The sequence below is a fragment of the Nomascus leucogenys genome, chromosome 19 (genome assembly GCF_006542625.1).
Source record: "Nomascus leucogenys isolate Asia chromosome 19, Asia_NLE_v1, whole genome shotgun sequence".
NCBI classification, from domain to species: Eukaryota; Metazoa; Chordata; class Mammalia; order Primates; family Hylobatidae; genus Nomascus; species Nomascus leucogenys.
This window is the reverse complement of record NC_044399.1, coordinates 25,066,115-25,091,018: the sequence shown is the minus strand read 5'-3', so window position 1 is coordinate 25,091,018 and position 24,904 is coordinate 25,066,115. Positions and strand designations below refer to the sequence as shown.

At 38.9% G+C, this 24,904-nt stretch overlaps 1 protein-coding gene across 27 annotated transcripts in view; it reads left to right on the top strand.

Moving 5' to 3' along the window:
- The window catches only part of DTNB (dystrobrevin beta), a 297,564-nt gene that overhangs the window by 115,679 nt on the left and 156,981 nt on the right, over positions 1-24,904 (top strand). For all 27 annotated transcript variants that reach the window (XR_004027095.1, XR_004027093.1, XR_004027094.1 and 24 more), the window contains one exon: positions 21,985-22,109. Coding sequence is in view for 24 of the 27 variants with exons in the window: in XM_030800614.1 (XP_030656474.1) it covers positions 21,985-22,109 (125 nt within the window). In the remaining 3 variants the exon portion in view is untranslated. The remainder of the gene's footprint in view (positions 1-21,984; positions 22,110-24,904) is intronic.

Here is a 24,904-nt window from a genome sequence, read left to right as displayed (position 1 = left end):
TTTTACAGTTATGTCTTTGGTTCGAGACTCTTATTTATTTCTTCCACTCACAGGCAGCACTATGACAGTGTTAAACTATTTGCAGTTGCCTAATAACACTATATTTTCTTAGTTTTATGCCTTTGAATCTGCGATTCTAGTTGCCTTTATCTCCTCTCCTCCCCATCCTCCCAGCTTTTCTTACCAACCTCTGTATGTCCTTTAATTAGCTCAGGTATCACTTCTTTTTCTGATTCTCCAAGTGGCTTGATGTGTCTCTTCATGGTCTGCTATACCACACTGAATACCTCTTTCAAAGCACTTTTCACACTATTATAATCATCTTCATAGAATCTGCTTATTTGTCTGTATATTTCATTAGATTGTAAGTCCTTAGTTTATTTTCAGCCTTTGTATCCCAATTACACATAATCAACGTTTATTGAAGAACTTTATGAAAGTTGGCATTTTCCATTTGTTCCAGTTTTAAATTACTTTTGATTTTGGAAATGTTTGTTTTATGCCCAGCCAACTTACAAAAAATGTAGGAGATTGATAATATTCAGTTTTGGTAAGGGTGTAGAGAAGAGAACTCTTGAAGATTCTTGGTAGGAGTGTGAATAGATAAATGCGGGTGACAGAATTTAAATGCATGTAACCTTTGACCCAACAGTTCCTCATATAGGAATTCTCCCAGAAAAAACACTTGTACCAAGTATACTAGGATTTTTGTAGGAGAGTATCATAGAGTATCATGGCAGCGTTATTTGTGATAGCAAAAAAAAAAAAGAGAGATGGCCAAAACACCAAAACATCCATTAGTGGTGAAATGATTAAGTTTATTATGGTATGTACTTACTATGGAATTCTGTGTGGTAGTCATAATAAGCGAAATAGATCTGCAAAGATCTATTTTATTTTACTTATTTTTATTTTTTTTGAGACTTAGTCTCACTCTGTTGCCCAAGCTGGAGTGCAGTTGCACAATCTGAGCTCACTGGAACCTCCGCCTCCTGGGTTCAAGTGATTCTCCTGCCTCAGCCTCCCAAGTAGCTGGGATTACAGGCACACGCCACCATGCCCTGCTAATTCTTTTTTGTATTTTTAGTAGAGATGGGATTTCACCATGTTGTCCAGGCTGGTCTTGAACTCCTGATCTCAGGTGATTCACCTGCCTTGGCCTCCCAAAGAGCTGGGATTGCAGGAGTGAGCCACCGCACCTAGCCAGGAAAGATCTATTTCATAATAGATAGGTAGTCATAAGAAGTGGAATAGATGTGGAAAGAGGTTCATATTGAATGAGAAAAGCAAGTTACATAGCAGTATGTATAATGATCTCAGTTTTGTTAAGAATAGATTTGATTTTGTGTGTGTTTATTATTTTTCTTATTTATGCATAGGAAATTGTCTAGAATAGTATGCAAAGGAAAAAAGCCCTGTTTGTCAAGTTATGCTATTTAAATTATTTGATTTTTTTTCAATGATGTGTAATCTTCAGTATTCATTTAATTTATCTTCCTCTGGAATGTCTGAGTTATCCTTTTTTGAACTAGCAAGTAATATATAATTTCTTATTATGAAATAAGCATATAGAAAAGACTTTATTGGGTTTTTAACATTTTGCTGGATTTGCTTCAGATCTTTTTTTTTTTGGAGACAGAGTCTCACTCTGTTGCCCAGGCTGAAGTGCAGTGTCACGATCTTCGTTCACTGCAAGCTCCGCCTCCTGGGTTCACGCCATTCTCCTGCCTCAGCCTCCCAAGTAGCTGGGACTACAGGTGCCCACCACCACACCTGGCTAATTTTTTTGTATTTTTAGTAGAGACGGGGTTTCATCGTGTTAGCCAGGATGATGTCGATCTCCTGACTTCGTGATCCACCCACCTCGGCCTCCCAAAGTGCTGGGATTACAGGCATGAGCCACTGCACCTGGCCCAGATCTTTTTTTAAAAAAAGAAATAAAACATTACAGAAAAATTTGAAGCACTCTATATCCTCCAAACCCATTTTCCTCCTTCCTCAGAGATAACCTCTATTTTAAATTTGGTGTTTAGTATTTTCATTTATATTTTTGTTTTTTATTACTCATATGTACGTGACCATTAATGATTTATGGTGTTGTATCTCATGTTTTAAAACTTCATCAAAATAGCATCGTGGTGCACGTACCCTACAACAGTTTCCTTTTTTCACCTGCATTCTTTTTCAAATGATCTCCTTGTTGATGTGGTTATTTTCAGTGCCATATAGAATCCACACCTGTTATCCTCCTATTGATTGACATTTAGCCTGTTTCTAATTTTCTACTTTTCCAAACACAGCTTCAGTGGATTTTCTGGTACAGGTCTTCTGGTGCAGCATGGAGAGTTTCTTTTGTTCTTAGGAGTTATTCGATATTGCTAAATGGCTCTCCAAGCTGGCTTCACTATTTTACACTCCTACCAGCAATATATGAGCTTTACTTATGGGTAATATATTACCTTTAATTCTCTTGTAAAGCAGTAAAATTCTCAACAAATTTTTTGAGAAGAAAAAATGAGACTATGAACTGCTGGTTAAAACTATATAGAGAAAAGAAATTCTGTCCATGACGTTAAACTAATGTTTAATAGAAAAGCCAATACTCAGTGCAACATTTTTCCCTGTTGTGTGTACTCACCACATCCCTCGTCCCCATTTGAATGCTTCCCACCCAGGCTAAATTGATGACAGCCCAATTAGGAGCAAAGCTTGGCCTTGAACTTTGGCCAGAAGCTTTGTTTTTCCCTATACATATTCACGACTTTTTCAGTTTTAAAAGTATTAGCATTTCATGTAGCAGTTATTCATATTTCAAGGATACAGTTCTTAGCTCCAGGGTTGGTGTATATGGAACCATAAATTTATATTGGCTATCATGACAGATCTAGGAATGTGTCAGTCTACTGATGTTGAATTCTAGTAAATCTTTGTATTCTTTTTCTTCTCGAAAGGGAAGCCAAAGCTATTTGCCGCTGAGCACAAGATGCTACTGTCCTTATGTAGCTCCCTCCTTGGCTGTTGTTGAACCAGTTGGAATAACAGTGGCTTCTTTTTCGTGGGTTAAGGGGTTTTTGTAATTTATAAGCATGTTTCAGATATGTGAACAAATTACATTTTATTCTACCTAGCCTTTTTTTTTTTTTGAGATGGAGTTTTTGCTCTTGTTGCCCAGGCTGTAGTGCAGTGGCACTATCTCAGCTCACTGTAACCTCCACCTCCCAGGTTCAAGTGATTCTCCTGCCTCAGCCTCCTGAGTAGCTGGGATTACAGGCACACGCCACCACGCCCGGCTAATTTTTTTGTATTTGAGATGGAGTTTCACCATATTGGCCAGGCTGGTCTCGAACTCCTGACCTCAGGTGATCTACCTGCCTCAGCCTCCCTAAGTGCTAGTATTACAAGCATGAGCCACCACGCCCAGCCCTACCTAGCCATATTTTTATAACTGTGAGCTAAAACTCCTAAGTCTTGGAAGATTAACAAAAATTACATGGATTGTATTTCTCTCATATATTAATCAAAATTATAGCTTACCAGTTAAACTGGAGCTTAGCAATTCTAATTTTTCACTTTTTATTGCAGTTATTTTGAAGCCTTTTATAAAATAACATATTAGCTGAGTGATGTGTCACATGCCTATAGTCCCAGCTACTCAGGAGGCTAAGGCAGGAGGATTGCTAGAGCCCAGAAGTTTGAGACCAGCCTGGGCAGCATAGTGAGATCCCATATCTTAAAAAAATATCAAAAAGAGAAATTATATAATTTTCAAAATAAATTTTTATGAACTTTAATTGTATAAAAAGAAATGGGAATTTCAAGGTGGTGGATGGAGGGCACCTTACTTCTGAGGCTTAGATAGATTAGAATTTTTAAAGTAATCTGTAAGTACAATGGGCAGGGGCAGGCGGAAGGAAAGGAAACCTTTAGTAGGCCTCAGTCTACGAAGAATCTCTGTGAAAAGTAGATGAGATCTGTTTGCAAAAGGAAACCTGAGTCCAGAACCAGGGCAGGCGAGCATTGCTGCTAATGATGGGGATAGTGTCGTCAGTGTTCTCGCTTGGAAGTAGTTGCTACGGGGAGCTGTGAGGGGCCCAGGGCAAGTGACAGGGCAATGCTGGAAGTGTAGCATGGTGATGGAGGTGTCTCAGGCAGGTGTAGAGTATATAGGAGCTTGGATTGCAGAGATAAGGCAGGGTTCCAGGTGCTGGATGGATTCTAGGAAAACAGGAAGCTACCTTGCTAAGAAGACTAGCTATAAAGCTTTTCCATGAGGTGGCACCTTCCATCCCTCTTTCACTCTCACTGAAAACAACTCCCATTCCTGCCCTCCACGCAGGCAGCACAAACAGAGTAGATGTCTGAACAGGAAGTCTTGACTACAAAGCTGAGCACTTAGTTAAAAATCACCCCAAATGAGAGGAACACAACTGGAGAAGATAACTGAGGAGGTAACAGAATAATTTATCTTAGAATTAATAGAATAAGCAGAACTAGATTTTGCAGCAACTATAGTTAATTCCTCAGAGAGATATGAGCAGTTATGTTTTCTACCAAAAATAATTAAGTAGTGATCCTGGAAATTAAATATTTGATTGTTAAAATAAGAAATTAAATAGATGAGCTGATTAACAGGGTTTATAGCTGAAGAACAAATTTGTGAGCTGGAAGCTAGAACAGAGACGTATTCCTTAGTATTACTATTATTATAAAGTAAAAGAAAACAAAGTGTAGAGGATGGATTGAGGATTTCCATCTAATAAGAGTTCCAGATAGAGGCTAAAGAAAATGCAGAGAGACGATACTTAAAGAAGCAATAGATCCAGTTTCAAGATGGTTGACTAAGCACATCCTTACCTTGTCCCGTTTCTACACCAAATCCATAGAAATGGTAAGACATTAAGTTAGATTAATAAATTCCCTTTCCAGATTAAAAATAAGAAATGTTCCATACCCAAAGCTGTAAGACATCTTTAAGTGAAGGTGGTAGGTGTTAAAATGAGAAGTTGCAGAAGGGAGCCACTAACACTGCCTGGGGGAAGTTCTCAGTACTGCTGGGACCCTGAAGCTGCTCAGCCAACTCCTTCAGAACAGATTCAGCCAAAGATCCCCAGCCAGGAGGCCACTGTTGACTCATATTGCAAGTGGACAGTCCTGGAGGATGTTTGCATGGCCAACAACCATGAAAATCCAGGGGAAGCCTAGCACAACAATATAAAATATGAACATATGAAATATCAACAGCAGAATTATACCCTAGGAAGCAGAGCAATCAGAAGGAAACTTTAAATATAGGTAAATATAATTTCCTTAGAAGACCAAGGATAGACTTTCATGCTCATTAAAACAAGCAGAAATCATAAAACAATAAACAGGCAGTAGTGAAAATGAAAAATATAGTTGTTAAAGTAAACTCATTGGATGGGCTACATAGCAAATTGGATGTAGCTAAAGAACAAATGAGTTAACTGAAAGATCAGGGTGAGAAGAAGTTCTTCCAAAGCATATCAAGAGATAAGAAATAGAGTATGAAGGAAAAGTTGAGGCATTTAGGACAGTGTGGAAGTTCCATTATTTATCTAATAGGAGCTGTCAGTGAAGAAAATTGACCAGAGACAATGAAAAATTGAGGTCTCAGCTGAACGCGGTGCCTCACGCCTGTAATCCCAGCACTTTGGGAGGCCGAGTTGGACAGATCACTTGCAGTCAGGAGTTTGAGACCAGCGTGGCCAAAATGGTGAAACCCCATCTCTACTAAAAATACAAAGATTAGCCGGGTGTGGTGGCACGTGCCTGTGGTTCCAGCTACTCAGGAGGCCGAGGCAGGGGAATTGCTTGAACAGAGGAGGCAGAGGTTGCAGTGAGCCGAGATCACGCCATTGCACTCCAGCCTGAGTGACAGAGCAAGACTCCATCTCAAAAAAATAAAAAAGAAAAATTGAGGTCTGAAAATATTCTAGAATGCCTGAAAATTATTTCAGAACATCTGAAAATATTCTAGAATTTCCAGTACTGAAAAGTTATAAGCCCTCAAATATTAAATAGAATAGGCATCATTGTGATAATGATGAAGAGAAATTCTTAGGAAACACTGGAGAGAAAAGACTGATGGTCTTCAAAAGAATCGAAATTCAAGTGCTAGATGTCATCACTGGTTTTAAGAAAACAATAGCACAGTGTTTTTTTGTTTGTTTGTTTTGTTTTTGTTTTTGAGACAGAGTCTTGCTCTTTCACCCAGGCTGGAGTGCAGTGGCGCGATCTCGGCTCACTGCAAGCTCCGCCTCCCGGGTTCACGCCATTCTCTTGCCTCAGCCTCCCGAGTAGCTGGGACTACAGGCGCCTGCCACCACGCCCAGCTAATTTTTTGTATTTTTAGTAGAGACGGGGTTTCACCGTGTTAACCAGGATGGTCTCGATCTCCTGACCTCGTGATCTGCCTGCCTTGGCCTCCCAAAGTGCTGCGATTACAGACATGAGCCACCGCGCCCAGCCAACAATAGCATAGTGTCTTTAAGCTGCTGAGAGAAGTAACTCTGAACTAAAATTCTATCCCATCCATACTAGCTTTCAGCAGCAAGTGTACCACAGTAGCATTCTCAGACTTTAAGGACTTTGCTGGAAAAACTATTTAAAGATATACTGGCTGGGCACAGTGGCTCACACCTGTAATCCCAGCACTTTGGGAGGGTGAGGTGGGAGGATCACTTGAGCTCAGGAGTTCGAGACCAGCCTGGGCAATATGGTGAAACCCCATCTCTACAAAAAATACAAAAATTAGCTGGGTGTGGTTGTGCATGCCTGTAGTCCTAGCTACTTGGCAGGCTGAGGTGGGAGGATTGCTTGAGCTCAGGAGGTCAAGGCTGCAGTGAGCCATGATTACTCCACTGCAGTAAGGAAAAAAATGAACCCAGAAGGTAATAATGGGATCCAAGAAAAAAGAAGGAAGCAAATAAATCAGGAAAACAATGGTTCATCTAAGCAAATATTGATTGTAAAATATAAGATGATTTTTAATAAGTTGCAATTTAGGTCAACAAAGTTAGCAACAAGGAATTTTATGGGTAGGTGGAGCAAAAAGGGAAATAAAAACATGCCAAAGAATTCAAGAGGAGTATATAAAATGTAACTCCAACTTGTAAGAAAATATGATTTTAAGTATGCATTAAAAATTGAAGAGTGACTACTAGACAAGTTAGATATAAAATATAAACTTTAAACTATTATAAGATAACAGTGTAGCAAAAACAACCTTGACCAATCCAAGAGAAGACAGGAAAGTAGGAGAAAAGAAAGTAATGGAAAATAGAAGATACAAAATAAGTCCTATGATTAAATTTAAATGTATATATTGATATATGTATATCCGTAATCAAATATATATTACTGATATATATATCAGTAATCAAAATAAATGGAAAAAACTAAACTCATCTACTTAAAAGATAAAAACTCAGATTTAAGAAAATGACAGAAACCACTTATGTGCTATGTTAGAGGATACAGTTATCAATAAATATTATTACAAATATTATAATTTTACAAAATATTAACATGAGACAAAACAACTCAAAGCAGGCAACATTGGGATGGACCGAGGGAGAGTTCAAATGCTAGAAAGTGAAATTTGTCAAGAATTGGTATCAGCACAAGCCTGTTTATCCTGCTCTTAGTAACATTGCATGTTTGTGGGTGTATGTATGTATTTATGTGTATGTAAACATATACATAAGTAATTATTACAGAGGCTTTCTGAGTGATGTCCCCGGTTCTGCCCTTTTCCCTTCAGTCTGTTCTAAATATAGCAGCCAGAATGGTTCTGCTAAAAGCATCAGATCCTTATCTGCTGGATGCACTCCAAGAGCTTGTCACCTTATTCAGGGTAAAAGCCACAGTCCTTACAGTGGCATAGAAGACACTAGCCCACCTGACCCCCTTACCTCTCAGCTCATCTTCTGCCCTACTCCCCCTTACTCCACTCCAGGCTGACTGTGCTCACATCTTGCCATTCCTTCAACACACCAGGCAAACTTGCATTTTAGGGCCTCGCACTTGCTCTTCCTTTTGCTTGGAGAGCCCATTCCCCAGATGTCCATGTGCCTCCGTCCCTCACCTCCTACTGTTCTTAGGAAGAAGCCTCCCTGACCACAATGCAGTAAAATTGGAAATTAACAACAGAAAGGAAAAAAAAAAAACACACATCTTGAATTTAAAAAGAATATAAACTTCTAACATTATGGAATGACAAGAATTCATAATCAAAATTGACAAAATTAAATGACTAGAAAAGCACAATGTACCTAAACCTATGCCTTACATCTCAAATGATACTTGATGAAAAATTATAACCTTACGTGTACTTTCTAGGAAAGAAAAGATTGAAAATAAAAGAACCTAGATTTCAGTACTCTGAAACTGAAAGAAGTACTGATAAATCTGAAGTAGAAGAGAGTAATAAAAATGAACCTAAAAATTATTGAAATAAGAAACTTGAGATAACAAAAAGATGGTTATTTGAAAAAATTAGTAAAATAGATCTAATATATTGACTAATTTCTTTAAAGGACAAACATAATTTCAGAAATGAAAACAGTGATATAGGATACAGACAGTTTTGCTTTTTGTAATTATAAGAAAATACTATGAACAACTTTATGCTGATAAATTGGAAGACCTAAATGCAATATACAATTTTCTAAGAAAATAGGTATTAATAAATTTGGTAAAAGAAGTAGAAAATCTTTAATAGTCAATAAGCAAGTTAAAAATATTAGAATGAGAATCAAAGATCTACATTCCAAAGAAAGCATCAAGCCTTGACTATTTAACAGGTGAGTTCTCTCAAAACTTAAAGAAACAGATAATTTTCATTTTATATATACCATTCCAGAGTACAAAATCGGAATGTATCCAACCAATTTTACTAGGCCAGCATAACCTTCATCCCCAAACAGGCAAGGACAGCACCAAAAAGGAAAACTATAAGCTGTCTTCCCATAAGAATACAGGTGCATCTTTGGGAGGCCAAGGCGGGTGGATCAGCTGATGTCAGAAATTCAAGACCAGCTTGACCCAACGTGGTGAAACCTCGTCTCCACTAAAACACAAAAATGAGCTGGATGTGGTGGTGGGTGCCTGTAATCCCAGGTACTCTAGAGGCTGAGGCAGGAGAATGCCTTGAATCTGGGAGGTGGAGGTTGCAGTGACCTGAGATTGTGCCATTGCACTCCAGCCTGGGCAACAAGAGTGAAACTCCATCTCAAAGAAAGAAAGAAAGAAAGAAAGAATACAGGTGCATGACTCTTAGTGGTAGATTAAAGAAAAAAAGAATATAGGTGTAAAATTTCTACATTAAAAAATTAATAAATTAATTTGAGCATTATCAAGTAGCCCTTATCCTGAAAATGCAAGAATAATTCAACTCTCATTTAAAATAATTGAATAGAAAGTCTGGCCAGGTGTGGTGGCTCATTGCTATAATCCCAGCACTCTTGCAGGTCAAGGTGGGAGGATCACTTGAGGCCAGAAGTTTAAGACCAGCCTGGGCAATGTAGCAAGACCCTGTCTCTACAACAACAACAAAAGAATTAACTTGGCACAGTGGTGTGTGCCTTTCTTCTTAGCTACTCAGAAGGCTGAGGTGGGAGGATTACTTGAGGCCAAGAGGTCAAGGCTATGGTGAGCCCTGATTGCACCACCTGCACTCCAGCATGGGCAACAGAGCAGGATTCTGTCTCCAAAAAGAAAAAAAAGAATATAAGATCTATCCTAGCTTGTTGCACCAACCTAATTGCTGACTCCAGCAACATGGCAAACTAAGCTAATTGTAATCTTTCTCCAATGACAGAGACATGCACGCTGGATTAAATATAACAACAACAATTGAAATGCAGAATTTAGCTTGACTAAAAGTCAGAGAAAGCCCTGGTTATCAGAATTAAACCTAAAACTGTGGTGTTCCAGGGGTCTATCAGATTGGATACTGGATTTAGCCCCAGAGGTTAGGGTTTAGTGCCCCTATGAAGTAGGAAATCTGTCTTGGGTTCACACAAGGTAAGTAGAACTAATATTTCTGTAAAGGCCAGGACTTTAGAGGAGCTGCCTCCTTAAGAAAGAGGGCCTAGAAAAACTCCAGTGGCCCAGAGAAGGTACAAAAAATATCCAGCAACCAGGCTCTGGGAAAAAAGAAAAGCTACAAAATCTACCTTGAAAAACTGAAGTAATAATCTTTGTCAAGCCAAAGTGTTAAGTACAAGTTTAAATTAGTTAAAATTAAATTTGTGAATGAAAGTTTTCTGAAAAGTTTAGAGGAAAGAGATTTTATTCTAGTGAACAGTTTGCACACTAGGGAGACGCAGCCTTTGGCACAAAATGAAGGCACCTTCTGAGAGAACCAAGAGAGGGGTTGTCTATTGTAGAGAAAGTTCCTGTCGAGGTTCCCACCCTGGTCCACTTATGCAAAGGACGGTTGCAGACTTGCCTAGTTCCGATTGGTTGATGTTTGCTGAATTCTGATTGGTTGATGCAAGTCACAGTCTATTGCCTGAGGTAGGAACAGACAGTTATGAAAGTCTCAATGTTAAATAAACATAGGGTTTGCTGGGAAGGCAGAGTGTGTGTGTGACCTCTAGCAAGCAAATGGCTGCTTGGCTGTATTTGAATTTAGGCCATTTGCCACTCAGGATTCATCTGGAAGGATTGGCTCTTTCAGGGTTCACAAGTTAAAAATTAAGTTTCTAAGCCAGGCACGGTGGCTCACGCCTGTAATCCCAGCACTTTGAGGGGCCAAGGCAGGCCCATCACTTGGGGTCAGTAGTTTGAGACCAGCCTGGCCAGCATGGTGAAACCCCATCTCCACTAAAAATACAGAAATTAGCCAGGTATGGTGGCACATGCCTGTAGTCCCAGCTACTCAGGAGGCTGAGGCAGGAGAATTGCTTGAACCCGGGAGGTGGAGGCTGCAGTGAGCCAAGATCGTACCGCTGCACTCCAGCCTGGGTGACAGAGTAAGACTCTGTCTCAAAAATAAATAAATAAATAAATAAATAAATAAATAAATAAATAAATAAGTTCCTCAGGCACAGTAGCAGCATTTCTAGTGTTCAGTAACCACGTGGGGCTAGTGGCTTCAATATCGGACGATGCAGGTATAGCATGTCTTCATCATCCCCTAAAGTTCTGTTGGATAATAGCACTCCTCTGAAGTACCTACCAGAAGCAGACCAAAAAAAAGAAAAAAAAAAAAAAAAAGATCCCTCTGTAGCCATACACTTCCACAGCTCAGTTCAAATGGGACTCCTGTGCAGAAAACAACCCCTGCTAAAGGTGAACTTATTATCAAAAACTGCAAACCCAATCACAAAACAATCTACTGTGAGGGAGAATCAGCAAACAAACACAACAGGTAGGTTTAGCATGCCAAGAACTTTAGAAATGGCACATTCAAAAAGTTAAAGAAGTGAAACTGGGAATAGTGACATTGTTAAAAGGGGCAAGTTGAACGAAGAAAGGCCAAATTGAACTTTCAGAAATAAAAAATATTAAAGTTAAGCTCAATGGAGGGGTTAAATAGAAAGTTAGGGACTGTTTGAGTGAAGATTAGGGTATGGGAATTAGATCTGATGAAATTAATCAGAATACAGAGTGCTGAACATAGATAAAAGGAGATGGAAAGTGTGAAAGGCAAGTAAAGGATATAAAGGGTAGAACAAAAAGATCAATCCAGATTTCTGTACCCAGCTAATCTATTCAAGAGCAAAGAAAAAATAAAGATATTTTTCAAAAAAGTCTCAAGGAGTTTGTCACCAACAAAACATTTCTGAAAGAATTAATAAAGGATATACTTTGAGCAAAAAATAATTTGAGGCAAGAAGGAAGAAATAGTGCAAAGTGGAATTGATAAATGTGGATCACTTTAAGCACCAGGTATAAATAATAATTACTAATTTTGGTGAGCTTATAACGTGCAGCTGAAGTACTAAACTATGGCATGAAACTGGTTGAGGCATGATTAGGTTTAAAGGACTTAAGTTACTAGGTGAGGTTACAGATGTTGATTAAGATTGTGGTAAGTGTTCATGTTAAAATAGAGAAATTTCTTGACTTGTCTGAGGCTTTAGCAGGCTTTGGACCAAGAGTCTGCCACTGGGGGTTATTTTTCTGCTTGGATCCCCTCAGATGGTGTGGCTTGGAGCTTAGGATGATGTACTCAGAAAGAGGGAGTAATTGGAAGTGAAAATGACAGGAATGGCCTCAAAGGCACCAATCCTGAGCTTTTTCCATTAGGCTGTTATGCTCCCAATGTCAGGGCCTGTCAGCGTATACCCTGAGCTGAAGATTGTGCTGTGCAAGGAATTAGCTTGAGGCTGATTGAAAACACAGTAATCTGAGCTCAAGAAAAAGTTTTTCAGAGTATCTCAGTACCTGGTTCATGGTTATCTGAGGAAAACAAGTCTCAGCCCTGGCACAGGAACACACATGAAACCATTGCAGTGAGTCACCTCCTGCTGCCCACTTTGGAATCTGTCCCTCAGTTGGACACCATGCGCCCACCCCTGACTCACCTTCATGACCCAACCCCGAGCCCTGAGGGTGGAGGAGAATGTCTCACTGCCCTGGCTGTCCCTCCCAGTCACCAGTTGTTCTTTCTCAGAGTAATTTTACCTGTTGAGGGGCTGTTTGTACCACGAAAAGAGTGACAGACCTAGTTATATGAGCCTTAATTTTTACACTGAGTTTTAGTTTCTGTGCCTATATGTTAACATCTAATTCATAAAACTATTTTGAGAGTTAAAAGCACCCATTAAGTCCCTGACACTAAGTTCTCAATAAATGTTACTTTACTTTAACAACAACAACAAAAGTAGCTGCTAGAAGAGTAAACTCAAAGAGCAAATTTCCAAAAGAGGAAAATAAGAAAAATAAAACCTGAAAAGGACAAATAGGAAAAAGACGAAACAAGTAATGACATGATAAGCCATAAAAATGAATAAAAATATATTACTAATCAATAAATTCATTAAATTTTCTAGATAAAAAGCAACAGTTGTCAAATATTTTTAAGAATCTGTCTCAGCCAGGCACAGTGGCTCATGCCTATAATCCCAGCACTTTAGGTGGCCAAAATGGGCAGATCACTTGAGGTCAGGAGTTCGTGACCAGCCTGGTCAACATGGTGAAACCTGTCTCTATTAAAAATACAAAAATTAGCTGGGCGTGGTGGCGTGCACCTCTAATCCCAGTTACTCGGGAGGCTGAGGCAGAGAATCACTTGAACCCGGGAGGCGGAGGTAGCAGTGAGCCGAGATCGTGCCACTGCACTCCAGCCTGGGCGACAGAGCAAGACTGTGTCTCAAAAAACAAAAAAAAACAAAAAAAACTTTCTCTATGCTGTTTACAAGAGACAGCCAAAAAATAAGGACACAGAGAACTTGTAAGTTAAGAATAAAAAAGACATACCAGGCCAAGTACTAATCAAAACAAATTTGTTGAAAGTATATTAGTCTTAGAAAAAGGATTTTAAGGCAAAAATCTTTACCAGAGTGGTTAGAATGGTAAACTTTAAACTTTGTATATTTTTATCATATTTATAAAGTCCTTACCAGAGATGGTTTATCAAAGATAAAAAGACAAAATTAAAAGTTCTACAGATATATAAATTAAAAGCTAATAGGAACACAGTGAGATTGAGAAATACGTTTTCAAACTGGATAATTTTAACATATCCAGCAATGAATGATTGCACATTTTTTTTTCAAATACACAAAAACTGACCACATAAAGGAAGCCTCAAAAAAATTAGTATAATATCGTATAGACTATATTCTCTGGGAGATCAAGGGCAAAAAGATAAGAAAAGAACTGTACATTTGGTTATTAAAAGCTAAGTTGAAATTAACAAATTTCTGAAACAGCGTTGCTTACCAAAACTGATTCAAGATGGAGTAGAACACTCAAATAATAACATAATTATTAAAGAAATTGAATTTTCTCAATATATTTACACAAAGGAAACAACCAGGCCTGAGTGACTTATGTGAATTTCAGCAAACATTCAAATAAAAGAATAATTGCAGTATTATGCACAATTTCCCAGATTCTGTAAGAAGTAATGAGCATTCCCAGTTTCATTTTTGAGGCTGGAATAACCTTGGTACCAAAGTCTTAAAAGTCAGCAAGAAAAGGAAAATTACAAGCCATTATCTTCTTAACAAATATAAATGAAAACATGAAGAAGATAGTAGAAAACTCAATTCAGCAGTGTTTAGGAAAAATAATATATCATGACCACACCGGTTTTATTCAGCAATTAAGGGTATATTCTTATAATTTACCACATTCATAGATTGATGGATTAAATCCTTATAATTATCTCAAAAGACACATATAAAATATTTACTAAACCCAACATCTAAGCTGGGCGCGGTGAGGCTGAGGCAGAAGAATTGGTTGAACCCAGGAGGTGGAGGTTGCAGTGAGCCAAGATCGCACCACTGCACTCCAGCCTGGGTGACAGAGTGAGACTCAGTCTCAAAACAAAAACCAAAAAACCCAACATCTGTTGACAATTTAAACACACACGGAACAACAACAAAAACCTTAGTAATCCATGGGTAGGAGAAACTCCCTTAACCTAATGTAAAGTATTTGTAAAATCTGATAGCATCTCTTACATTTACTGGCAAAATGTTGAAAAGGTTTAAGATTGAAAACAAAACGAGAAGGCTTGTTATCTCCACTTTTTTTCAGCATTTTATTGGCGACCCTAAGAAATCGTAACCATTGTGAACTATTGGTGGAATTCAAAATGGTGCAACTTTTGTGGAAAGTAGTATGGTGGTTCCTCAAAAAGTTAAAAGCAAAACTACCATATAATCCAGCAATTCCACTTATGGGTATATAACCAAAAGAATTGAAAGCAGGGTCTCAAAGAGATGTTTGTACACTCATGTTCATAGCAACGCTATTCATGATAACCAAGGGACGGAAGCATCCTACATGTCCATTGGCAGTTTTCAGGGGCTGGAGGGAGGGGGCAAAGGGCATTTTTCAAATGCTTTCGGCTCTATGAGATGAAACGTTCCTGAGATTGGTTGAGCAACAACATGAATATACGTGAATATACTTCACCCTACTGAACTGTACTTATTTATTTATTTTTATTTATGTATTTATTTATTTTTTTGAGATGGAGTCTTGCCATCACCCAGGCTGGAGTGCGGTGGTGTGATCTCAGCTCACTGCAACCTCCATCTCCCGGGTTCAAGTGATCTCCTGCCTCGGCCTCCCAAGTAGCTGGGATTACAGGTGCGCCCACCACCACGCCCAGCTAATTTTTTGTATTTTTAGTAGAGACAGAGTTTCACCATGTTGACCAGGCTAGTCTTGGACTCCTGACCTCAGGTGATCCACCCACCTCAGCCTCCTAAAGTGCTGGGATTACAGGTGTGAGCCACCACTCCCGGCCTGAACTGTACATTTTTTAATGATTGAGTGTTGCACTCCAGCCTGGGCAACAGCAAGACCCTGTCTGTAAAATAATAATAATAATAATAATAATAATAAAATGATTGTGATGGTAAATTTTATGCTATGTATGTTTTATCACAACTTATAAAAAAGAACAGGGCTGCTATATACAAAACCTGTTTATAAAATAACTAGGAATAAGAACAGACATATAAATCCTTTATGGAGAAGAATTTGAAACTTTATTGAAAGACATTAAAGAAGATTTAAATACATGGGGAAATGAACGCAGTTATGGAAAGGAATGGTCAGTATGCAAAGATGTCACTTCTCTCCAGAATTATCTATAGATTTGATCAGTTCCCATGGAAATCCCAACAGGATTTTTTGGGTGGTAAATGACAAACTGATTCTAAAACTTAAATGGAAAGTGCAAAGGGCCGAAGATAATGAACACACCCCTAAAGAAGAATGTACGTCTAGGGCACTTGCACTTCCTGAAAAGACAGGAGGAAGCTGTAGTCATAAAATCACTGGTGGTGGTATAGGGACAAAAACAGAATATATATCCAGCAAGAATATACGTAATAATAGTCCATTTATTAAATAATGGACTGTTAAATGTAAGTAGTAAATGTAGGACAAAATTGGATTATTTCCTGATGCCTATCAAGACATTATTTCTAAGAAGATTGAGACTTAAATATGAAAAGTGAAGACTATAAAACGTTTTAGACGGTAATGTGGGAGTATACCTTATGGCCTCAGGAAGGGAAGTATTTCTTAAGGTACAAAAAGAACAGAATATAAAGGAAAAAATTACTAAATTGGGACCGCTGATATTTAAAGATGTTCATCAAAAACATAGTACAGTGAGAAACAAGCCTCATAATAGGAGTTGTTTGTAAGATACAACTTTCCTAGGGTTAAAATACAAAAAGTACAAAGAACTCTTACAAATGCGTTAAAAAAAAAAAGGCAATCCAGTGCAACCCTATGACAAAGACAGGAACAGGCATTTCACAGAAGAAGAAACACAAATGGCCCATAAACATAGGAAAAGAGGCTCAATTTTTTTAATAACCAGGGAATTGCAAATTAAAACCACAGTACCATTCATCACCCACTAGCTTGGCAAATGTTAAAATGTCTGGCAATAACAAAGTTGGCCAGAATGTGAAGTTTAAGGAACTCTCACACAGCTGATGAGAGTGGAAATTAATGTTACCACTTTGTAAAAACAAATTGGCAGTGCTTAGTAAAATTGAATGTGCGTAACACTATGAGCCAGTAATTCCACTCTTATAAAATTCTTATACATGGCCACTAAGAGACATGGACAGGAAAGTTACACCAGCATTGCGAATGAATGGAAAACATGGAAACACCCGAAATGTTTGTCAGCAGTGGAATGGATATATAAATTACAGTGTAATTAGCCAACGAAATACCATCAAGCAGTGAAAAAAATGAATTGCAATTACATCCATCAGAATGGATAAATTGTAACATAACTGAGTGAAAGAAGCAACTCGCAGAAGACTATGTAGAGAACTATACAGATTTTATACCTATCTAAACAATGTATTATACATAATTGCTAAGATAATAAAGTCAAAGAAATGATTAATACAAAATCCAGGGTAGTGATTATCAGGAGAGGAGGAGGCAGAGTGGGAGTGGGGTATAGTATTGGGATGAGGGTCCATAAGGAGTCTTCAGAGTGACTAATGTTCTATTTCACAGGCAGAATAGTGGGTAGGTAGGTATTTGTTTTATAACTTTTTTTTTTTTTTTTTTTTTTTTTTTGAGAAGGAGTCTTGCTCTTTCACCCAGGCTGGAGTGCAGTGGCGCGATCTCGGCTCACTGCAGGCTCCGCCCCCCGGGGTTCACGCCATTCTCCTGCCTCAGCCTCCCGCGTAGCTGGCACTACAGGCGCCCGCCACCTCGCCCGGCTAATTTTTTTGTATTTTTAGTAGAGACAGGGTTTCACCGTGTTAGCCAGGATCTCGATCTCCTGACCTCGTGATCTGCCCGCTTCAGCCTCCCAAAGTGCTGGGATTACAGGCGTGAGCCACCGCACCCAGCCTGTTTTATAACTTTTAAAACTATACTGTACAGTCGGGTGTGGTGGCTCATGCCTGTAATCCCAGCACTTTGGGAGGCTGAGGTGGATGGTTCACCTGAGGTCAGGAGTTTGAGACCAGCCTGACCAACATGGTGAAACCCCGTCTCTACTAAAAATACAAAAATTAGCCGGGTGTGGTAGCATATGCCTGTAGTCCCAGCTACTAGGGAGGCTGAGGCAGAAGAATCACTTGAACCCAGGAGGCAGAGGATGCAGTGAGCCGAGATCAAGCGATTGCACTCCAGATTGGGCAACAAGAGCGAAACTGTGTCTAAAAAACAAAACAAAACAAAAAAAAAACTGTACAAACACATTTTATACTCTTTGGTGTGTGTATATATATGTAGATTTAGAGACAGGGTCTCACTCTGTCACCTAGGCTGGAATACAGTGGCACTATTGTAGTTCACTGCAACCTCAAACTCATGGACTCCAGCGAACCTCTCACCTCAGCCTCCTGAGTGGCTAGGACTACAGGCATGTGCCATCACACCTGGCTAGTGTTTGGATATATATATATATATATATATTTTTATTATTTTTTTTTTTTTTTTTTTTGAGATGGAGTCTTGCTGTGTTGCCCAGGCTGATCACGAACTCCTGGCCTCAAGTGATCCTCCCACCTTGACCTCCCAAAGTGCTGGCATTATAGGCGTGAGCCACCATGCCCAGCCTGGTATATTTTAAAAATATAACCTGTAGTGTTTTTAAGAGAGGATAGGAAATGTTTTGAAATTAGGTAAAGGGGATTACAGTATTGAAAACATAATATCCTATTTAAAATCATTGCCTAACAGTATTTAGAGAAGATTTCACTTTCTACGTTAAGACCTCTCCATTAAATCAGTTTTAGAGTGCAAGTTGGGAGAAAGTATAGAGACCTCAAAGAGCATCTCTGATATAGGAGCTTAAATGAAGTGGAGGAGACTCCGGGTCCTGCACGTGTAGTGTTCTTCTGTCCTCGTTCCTTTTTGCTTCCTTAAATTTTTAGTTGTCGACTCTCAAGTCTGGGGCCTCGTCCTAGGGGCTGACTGGACAGAAGAGGTAATGCTCCTGTCATGACACAGCATTTTTCAAACTCTTGCTTAGAGACTTTGTTATAGTAGCCTCCTAAACTAACTCATTATCAAAATTCACTTCAGGTCCAAGTCATAATCACTCTGCGATCTTTTAAGGAAATCCCTTATTTATGTGTTTAGACAACCTAATTGGATACATAGTTTTAAAATTTTTAGGGCAATCTCTTTTTTGGTTTCTCCTAGGCCTTAGTTAATACTCTAATTACATGTCTTTATTTCAGTCTTTTTTCCTTCTCATACATACCAAGCTTCCCTTGATGTGTTTTAATTATTTGGAATTCATCCTGATGTATTGATTTTACCTTTCTATTTCATGCCTATTATTTTTAGGATGGAGCTAAAGTAGTCTGTGTGATAATACATTTCACATACATTGCATGAATTAATGGCAGATGTAGCAAAAAATCATGAAATTAATACATGGATGACAGATGTACTGTTTTCATTATAAAGGTAAAAGTAAGGTGTTTTTGATGTCCTCTGATTGCATCTACTTGTAATCCTCAAAAAAAAAAGATTTATATGGTTTTACTAGGTAGGTAAAAGCAATCTGGAAAATTCATCTAGGTAAATAATTTGTTCAAATACAAAGATGAATAAGATGTAGATCCTGCCCCTCAGAAGCAGCAGTATAACAGAGATGGACGAACAAATTAAAAATTGCAGTATGGGGCTGGGCACGGTGGCTCACGCCTATAGTCCCAGCACTTTGGAAGGCTGAGGCGGGTGGTTCACGAGGTCAGGAGATTGAGACCATCCTGGCCAACATGGTGAAACCCCATATCTACTAAAAATACAAAAATTAGCTAGGCATGGTTGCACGCGCCTGTAGTCCCAGCGACTCGGGAGGCTGAGGCAGGAGAATTGCGTGAACCCGGGAGGTGGTGGTTGCAGTGAGCCGAGATCGTGCCACTGCACTCCAGCCTGATGACAGATCGAGACTCCGTCTCAAATAAATAAATAAAAATAAAAATAAAAATTGCAGTGTAGCAGCAGTATAGCATGGTAAGTGCAACAGTGGAAACAGGTACAGGTAAATGGGTAGCTTGGAAAGGCACTTGCTGTCGTATGGAGCAGTGAGGAAGGTCTTCACAGAGGAAAGGATGCTGACCAGCAGACTTGAGAGATGAGCAAAAAATGTACAGAAAGATAGATTGGGAAAGGGAGACCTGGGAAAGGCACATGCCAAGATACAGAGACCCAAAAGAGCACGGTGTATTTTGAGTCAACTGTGAGCAGCTCATCACTTACGTGAGTGGGAAGTGGAAAGAGAGAGAGGCAGGAGTCAGGTGTGAAAGCTTTTGTATGGAAAATGAAGGCATTTATTTAGATCTCATTCTGTAAGTGACTATCAGCCTTTGAAGGATGTTAAGCAGAAGAGTGACATGATCTCTGGGGGCAGTGCAGAAACTGTTTTAGTGGGGGAAGAATCAGCGTCACATCATGACTTGTTGGGCAAAAGGAAAATGGAAAGAAGTTAGGGGAGAAGTTGAGAATTTCTGCTATGTTTCGCTTTATATACTTTCAGGAAATTAGGTTACATCTAGACTTTTCCCAGAATTTTTTTCTTTTCTTTTCTCTTTTTTTGAGACGGGGTCTCACTCTGTCGCCCAGGGTGGGGTGCAGTTGGCACAATCTCAGCTCACTGCAGCCTCGTCGGCCTGGGCTGAAGCGATCCTCCCACCTCAGCTTCCCGAGTCACTGGGATTACAGGCACATGCCACCGCACCAGCTAAGTTTTTTGATACTTTTTGTAGAGACCGGATTTTGCCACATTGCTTAGGCTGATCTCAAACTCCTGGGCTCAAGCGATGCACCTGCCTCTGCCTCCCAGAGTGCTGGGATTATAGGAGTGAGCCACTGTGCCTGACCAAGTTTTCCCAGAATTTAATGTGTTGAAGGGAATAGTAGAAGGTGATTTGGAGCCAGTATACAAAGTTTCTGAAGAAATTGTATTATTCAGTCTTTATTATAAAGTATTCATTAACTGTGCCTATATGGTCTTACAGGCAAACAGATTTTTGTTTATTTTGTGTTAAAGTACTACAACAAGCAGCATATAGAAGTCTATTGGGGACGTGGCATTGATGAGGCAGACAGCTGCAGCCATGTTTTATTTTCCAATTAAAGTGACACATATGATAATAAACTGCAGAGGCAGCAGAATGAAATATTTAAACTTTTTTACAGTTAATGTCCTGCCAAGAAAATCTCAGTTAACAGTGTTATTTTAGAGAAATTGGGTGGACGGTATAATCTGTATAAAAGGAGCCTCCTTTAAATATGAGTTTGAGAAGTGAATATTCTATGTAACCTAATTGTGGCATGTTGTTTACTTTTGTGCATATTTATGATCAAATCTTAGACTTGGTAGTCTTTGGTGGATATTATTCTACCTTCCAGAAGAATGCATTGGTATGCCAACTTATTTTTGTAATATAGAGTCCTGGGTCTGATGCTGCCTGTGTATTGTGAATGTACTCTGTATCTGACTGCATAACCAGACCCCTAATATCAAATGTTCTGCCTCATGTTTATTTGGGAATATCCTAACATCTGGGGGATGTGACTTACTTAGCTAATTTGCTAACATGCATAAGCTATGTGCTCTTAGCCTTTTAGTATTGTAGCCCATCAGAAAGTTCTTTTTTTTTTTTTTTTTTTTTTTTGAGACAGAGTTTTGCTCTTGTTGCCCAGGCTGAAGTGCAATGGCGTGATCTTGGCTGACTGCAACCTCCACCTCTCAGGTTCAAGCAATTCTCCTGCCTCAGCTCCCATGTAGCTGGGATTACAGGCATACACCACCATGCCTGGTTAATTTTGTATTTTTAGTAGAGACGGGGTTTCAACATGTTGGTCGGGCTAGTCTCGTACTCCTGACCTCAGGTGATCCACCTACCTCGGCCTTCCAAAGTGCTGGGATTACAGGTGTGAGCCACCGTGCCCGGCCTCCATCAAAAAGTTCCGACTCTGATCAGGAAATTAATGTTAACATCTTAGCAAAAAGGATCCAGAAGCATCAAAGGAGGGAGTTCTTGCCAAGAGTACACAGAGATGTCCAGAAGCAAAGTTGACATTACTTGATAGTGTGACTTTATGGTAAACATGAAGGAGGAACTGCAGAAATGAAGGACCACAGATGACCTTGGAACAACTGGAGGTTCCTTTCTGAAAGGCCCAATGATATTGACTGTAATGAAACTTGATTTGTATTTGAAAAGATGTTTTTACACTCTTGTCACAGTTTTTTTTTTTTTTAAGTTCGTTGCATTCTTTTGAAGGGTTAATTCCTTACTATTTTCTGCTTTTACACAGAAATCTCCTGCAAAGAAGCTGAGCCATGCAATTAGTAAATCTTTGGGGTGTGTACCCACGAGAGAACCCCCGCATCCTGTTTTTCCTGAGCAACCAGAGAAACCACTTGACCTTGCACATATAGTGTAAGTACACCCCTGGGTGTGCATGTGGATCACACTGAAATGGGGGCCTTGTGAAATTCCTGTGGATCAAAACCAGACATCGCTTAACATGAACATTCAACTTTTTGGGTTTTTACTTTCTTTTGGGGGAACTTAAGACTTCAGGCTTTCTTCTCTGTAAATCACCGTAAGTGTCCACATGGAAACCTAGCTCCTGATTGCTGAAGCCTGAGTAATATGGCAGCCTCCAGAAACATGAGCCCATTGAAGAGCAATTATTGTTCTGGTTTTAGCTGGGCTGCCTTTTGTGGTTTTGGGTTCATTCCTTAAATCACTGGTAGAGATCTTTTTCTCTACAGCAGTAATGCCCATAGGGACTTAATGTAGACAACATGGAAATGAAAATCAACTTGATTTGCTGTTTTTTGTATTGAGGGAAAATTAAGAAACATAAGACTATATTCTACAAATAAAACTGGTATTTTGTATGTATTTATTGATATGTATTTAGTTGAATATTCAAGCTAAGTAAAGCAAAGCTAGAGGAGAACAATAAAGTTGAGAAATAGAGAAAGTAAAGTAGGGAGGAAGAGAAACGGTGAAGGGTAAGATTCAGCCTGTAAACTGCTTTCTTCTCTCTGAATTAAATGATGATACTATGCTTCCCTGATGAATAAATTTGGTAGAGTTTTGGATCACGAATCTTTATCAGGTGTTTAGAAGTTTTTCTGTTGGAGTGGGCATTCATTTTCTTTCACCTCCCTGATGGAAGGTAGTTTGACTAAATGAGCTCTAGAGAATCTTGATCTTTTTTCCTTTTTTCTTTCAATTATTTAGATACCTGTTTATATTTATTAAAATAATCCATGCATGTGAATTAAAAATTCAGTCATCCGGAAGAGCTTATAATGAATGCAACATACCCTCCCACACTTCACTGTCCTTTGGGTTTTAAATCTACTAATTGTTATCTCTGTATTTCTACATAATATGTTTGGAGCACCATTTCTTGACTTCTCAGTTTTAGACATTATTATCATTATTATTTTTTTGAGACAGGGTCTCACTTTGTTACCCAGTCTGGAGTGCAGTGGTGTGATCTCGGCTCACTGCAGCCTCCGCCTCCCAGGTTCAAGTGATCCTCCCACTTCAGCCTCACAAGTAGCTGGGACTATAGGTGCAGGCCACCATGCTCAGCTAATTTTTTTTAATTTTTAGTAGAGACGGTGTTTCGCCATGTTGCCTGGGCTGGTCTTGAACTCTGGGTTCAAGTGATCCACCTGCCTCAGCCTCCCAAAGTGCTGGGATTACAGGCATGAGCCACTGCGCCCAGCCAGTTTTAGACATTATTGAGTTACTTTTGTGGTGTAAGGAATCAACCTCATTTCTAACTCTACGTACCAATGCATCCCTGTTTTTCATAATTATATCACCATTTTTAAGTTGGTTACCTTTTTAATTTTAAATAATATTTTAAAAATTCTATTTCTTATAACTTCTTTTTGACTTCCACTTTGTAAACAGAAAATTAGCACCTTCTGTCTACTTTTCCTTTGCTTCCTAAAGTCTGCCATCTATGCCCTTATTTTTATGTTGTCAAAGCTGATAATATTTCTGTTCTCTTTGATAACCATAACTAAGTCTTCTGAGATTGATCAAGGGTTAAATCTAATAAAACCAAATAATGGCATTTACAGTGAGTATCCTTCATTACACAGTCACATAGTGTGCTGTGATTCTGTGGATCCTTTTGTGCAGTTACTCTCTCATTGGAGTTCACTGGGCTCTTCTTTCTTACCTACCATTGATTACTGAAAATCATTCCTACTGAATTTTTAACTGGATTGATTTTCTTGTACAGTTGTTGTTTTTCCTGTGGTTTCTCATTGCTTTCTTCTTGTTGGGAAAAAAGATGTCCCCCACCCCTACACAGTGTTCCATAGCACAGTTTATCTGTTGCCTATAATGCAAATTTTTTTGTTAAATCTGTTAACCTTTTTCCTTTTTGGTTCGTGTGTTTCCTTGCCTGCCTCTCAACATTATAGTGGTTTTCTCCTTACTTTTTTCTTTTGGTTTTAAAGATGGCCCTTTCACATATGTTTTTATTCATTTGGAATGGATTTTTGTGTGTGATGTGATGTAGAATATCCAGTTCTCTTCCCCAGCCCCTCGCTTTCTGTATTTGAATAATAACTTGTCTCAGGGTCATTCATTAGATAATTCATCATTTCCCCACTGACTACAATGCCACCATTGTCAAAAATGAAGTTTCCAAATATGCACAGGCTGGCTGCTGGTTTCTTTATTCTGCTCCTTTGGTCGAATTGTCCATCCCTATGCCAGTATCTCACTGTCTTAATTACCATAAGGAATAAGTAATCTACTTTTTCTGGAGTGTCTTGTCTATTGTTAGCTCTTTGCTCTTTCATACAAAGTTTAGACTCACCTTATTGAGTTCCTCATAACATTTTGTTGAGATTTTTGATCAGAGATTCACTGAATCTACAGATCAAATTGGGGAGAATTGACATCCTTCTGGTATTGAAGCGTTCATTCCATGAATGTGTCTTTGCATTTATTTAAATATCTTTTTATACCTTTAAGTAAAGTTTTATAATTATTCCCCAGAAAAGTCTTTATATATTAGGTTAACTCTCATGTCACTTGACATTTGTAATTGCTGTTACAAAAAGTATCAGTAGTGTCCTTTTTCCTACAGCTATTTAAGATATACTTTACATGCAATAAAACACACCTACTTTAAGTGTACAATTCCATGTGTTTTGGTAAGCGTATGCTGTTATGCAAATGGAATA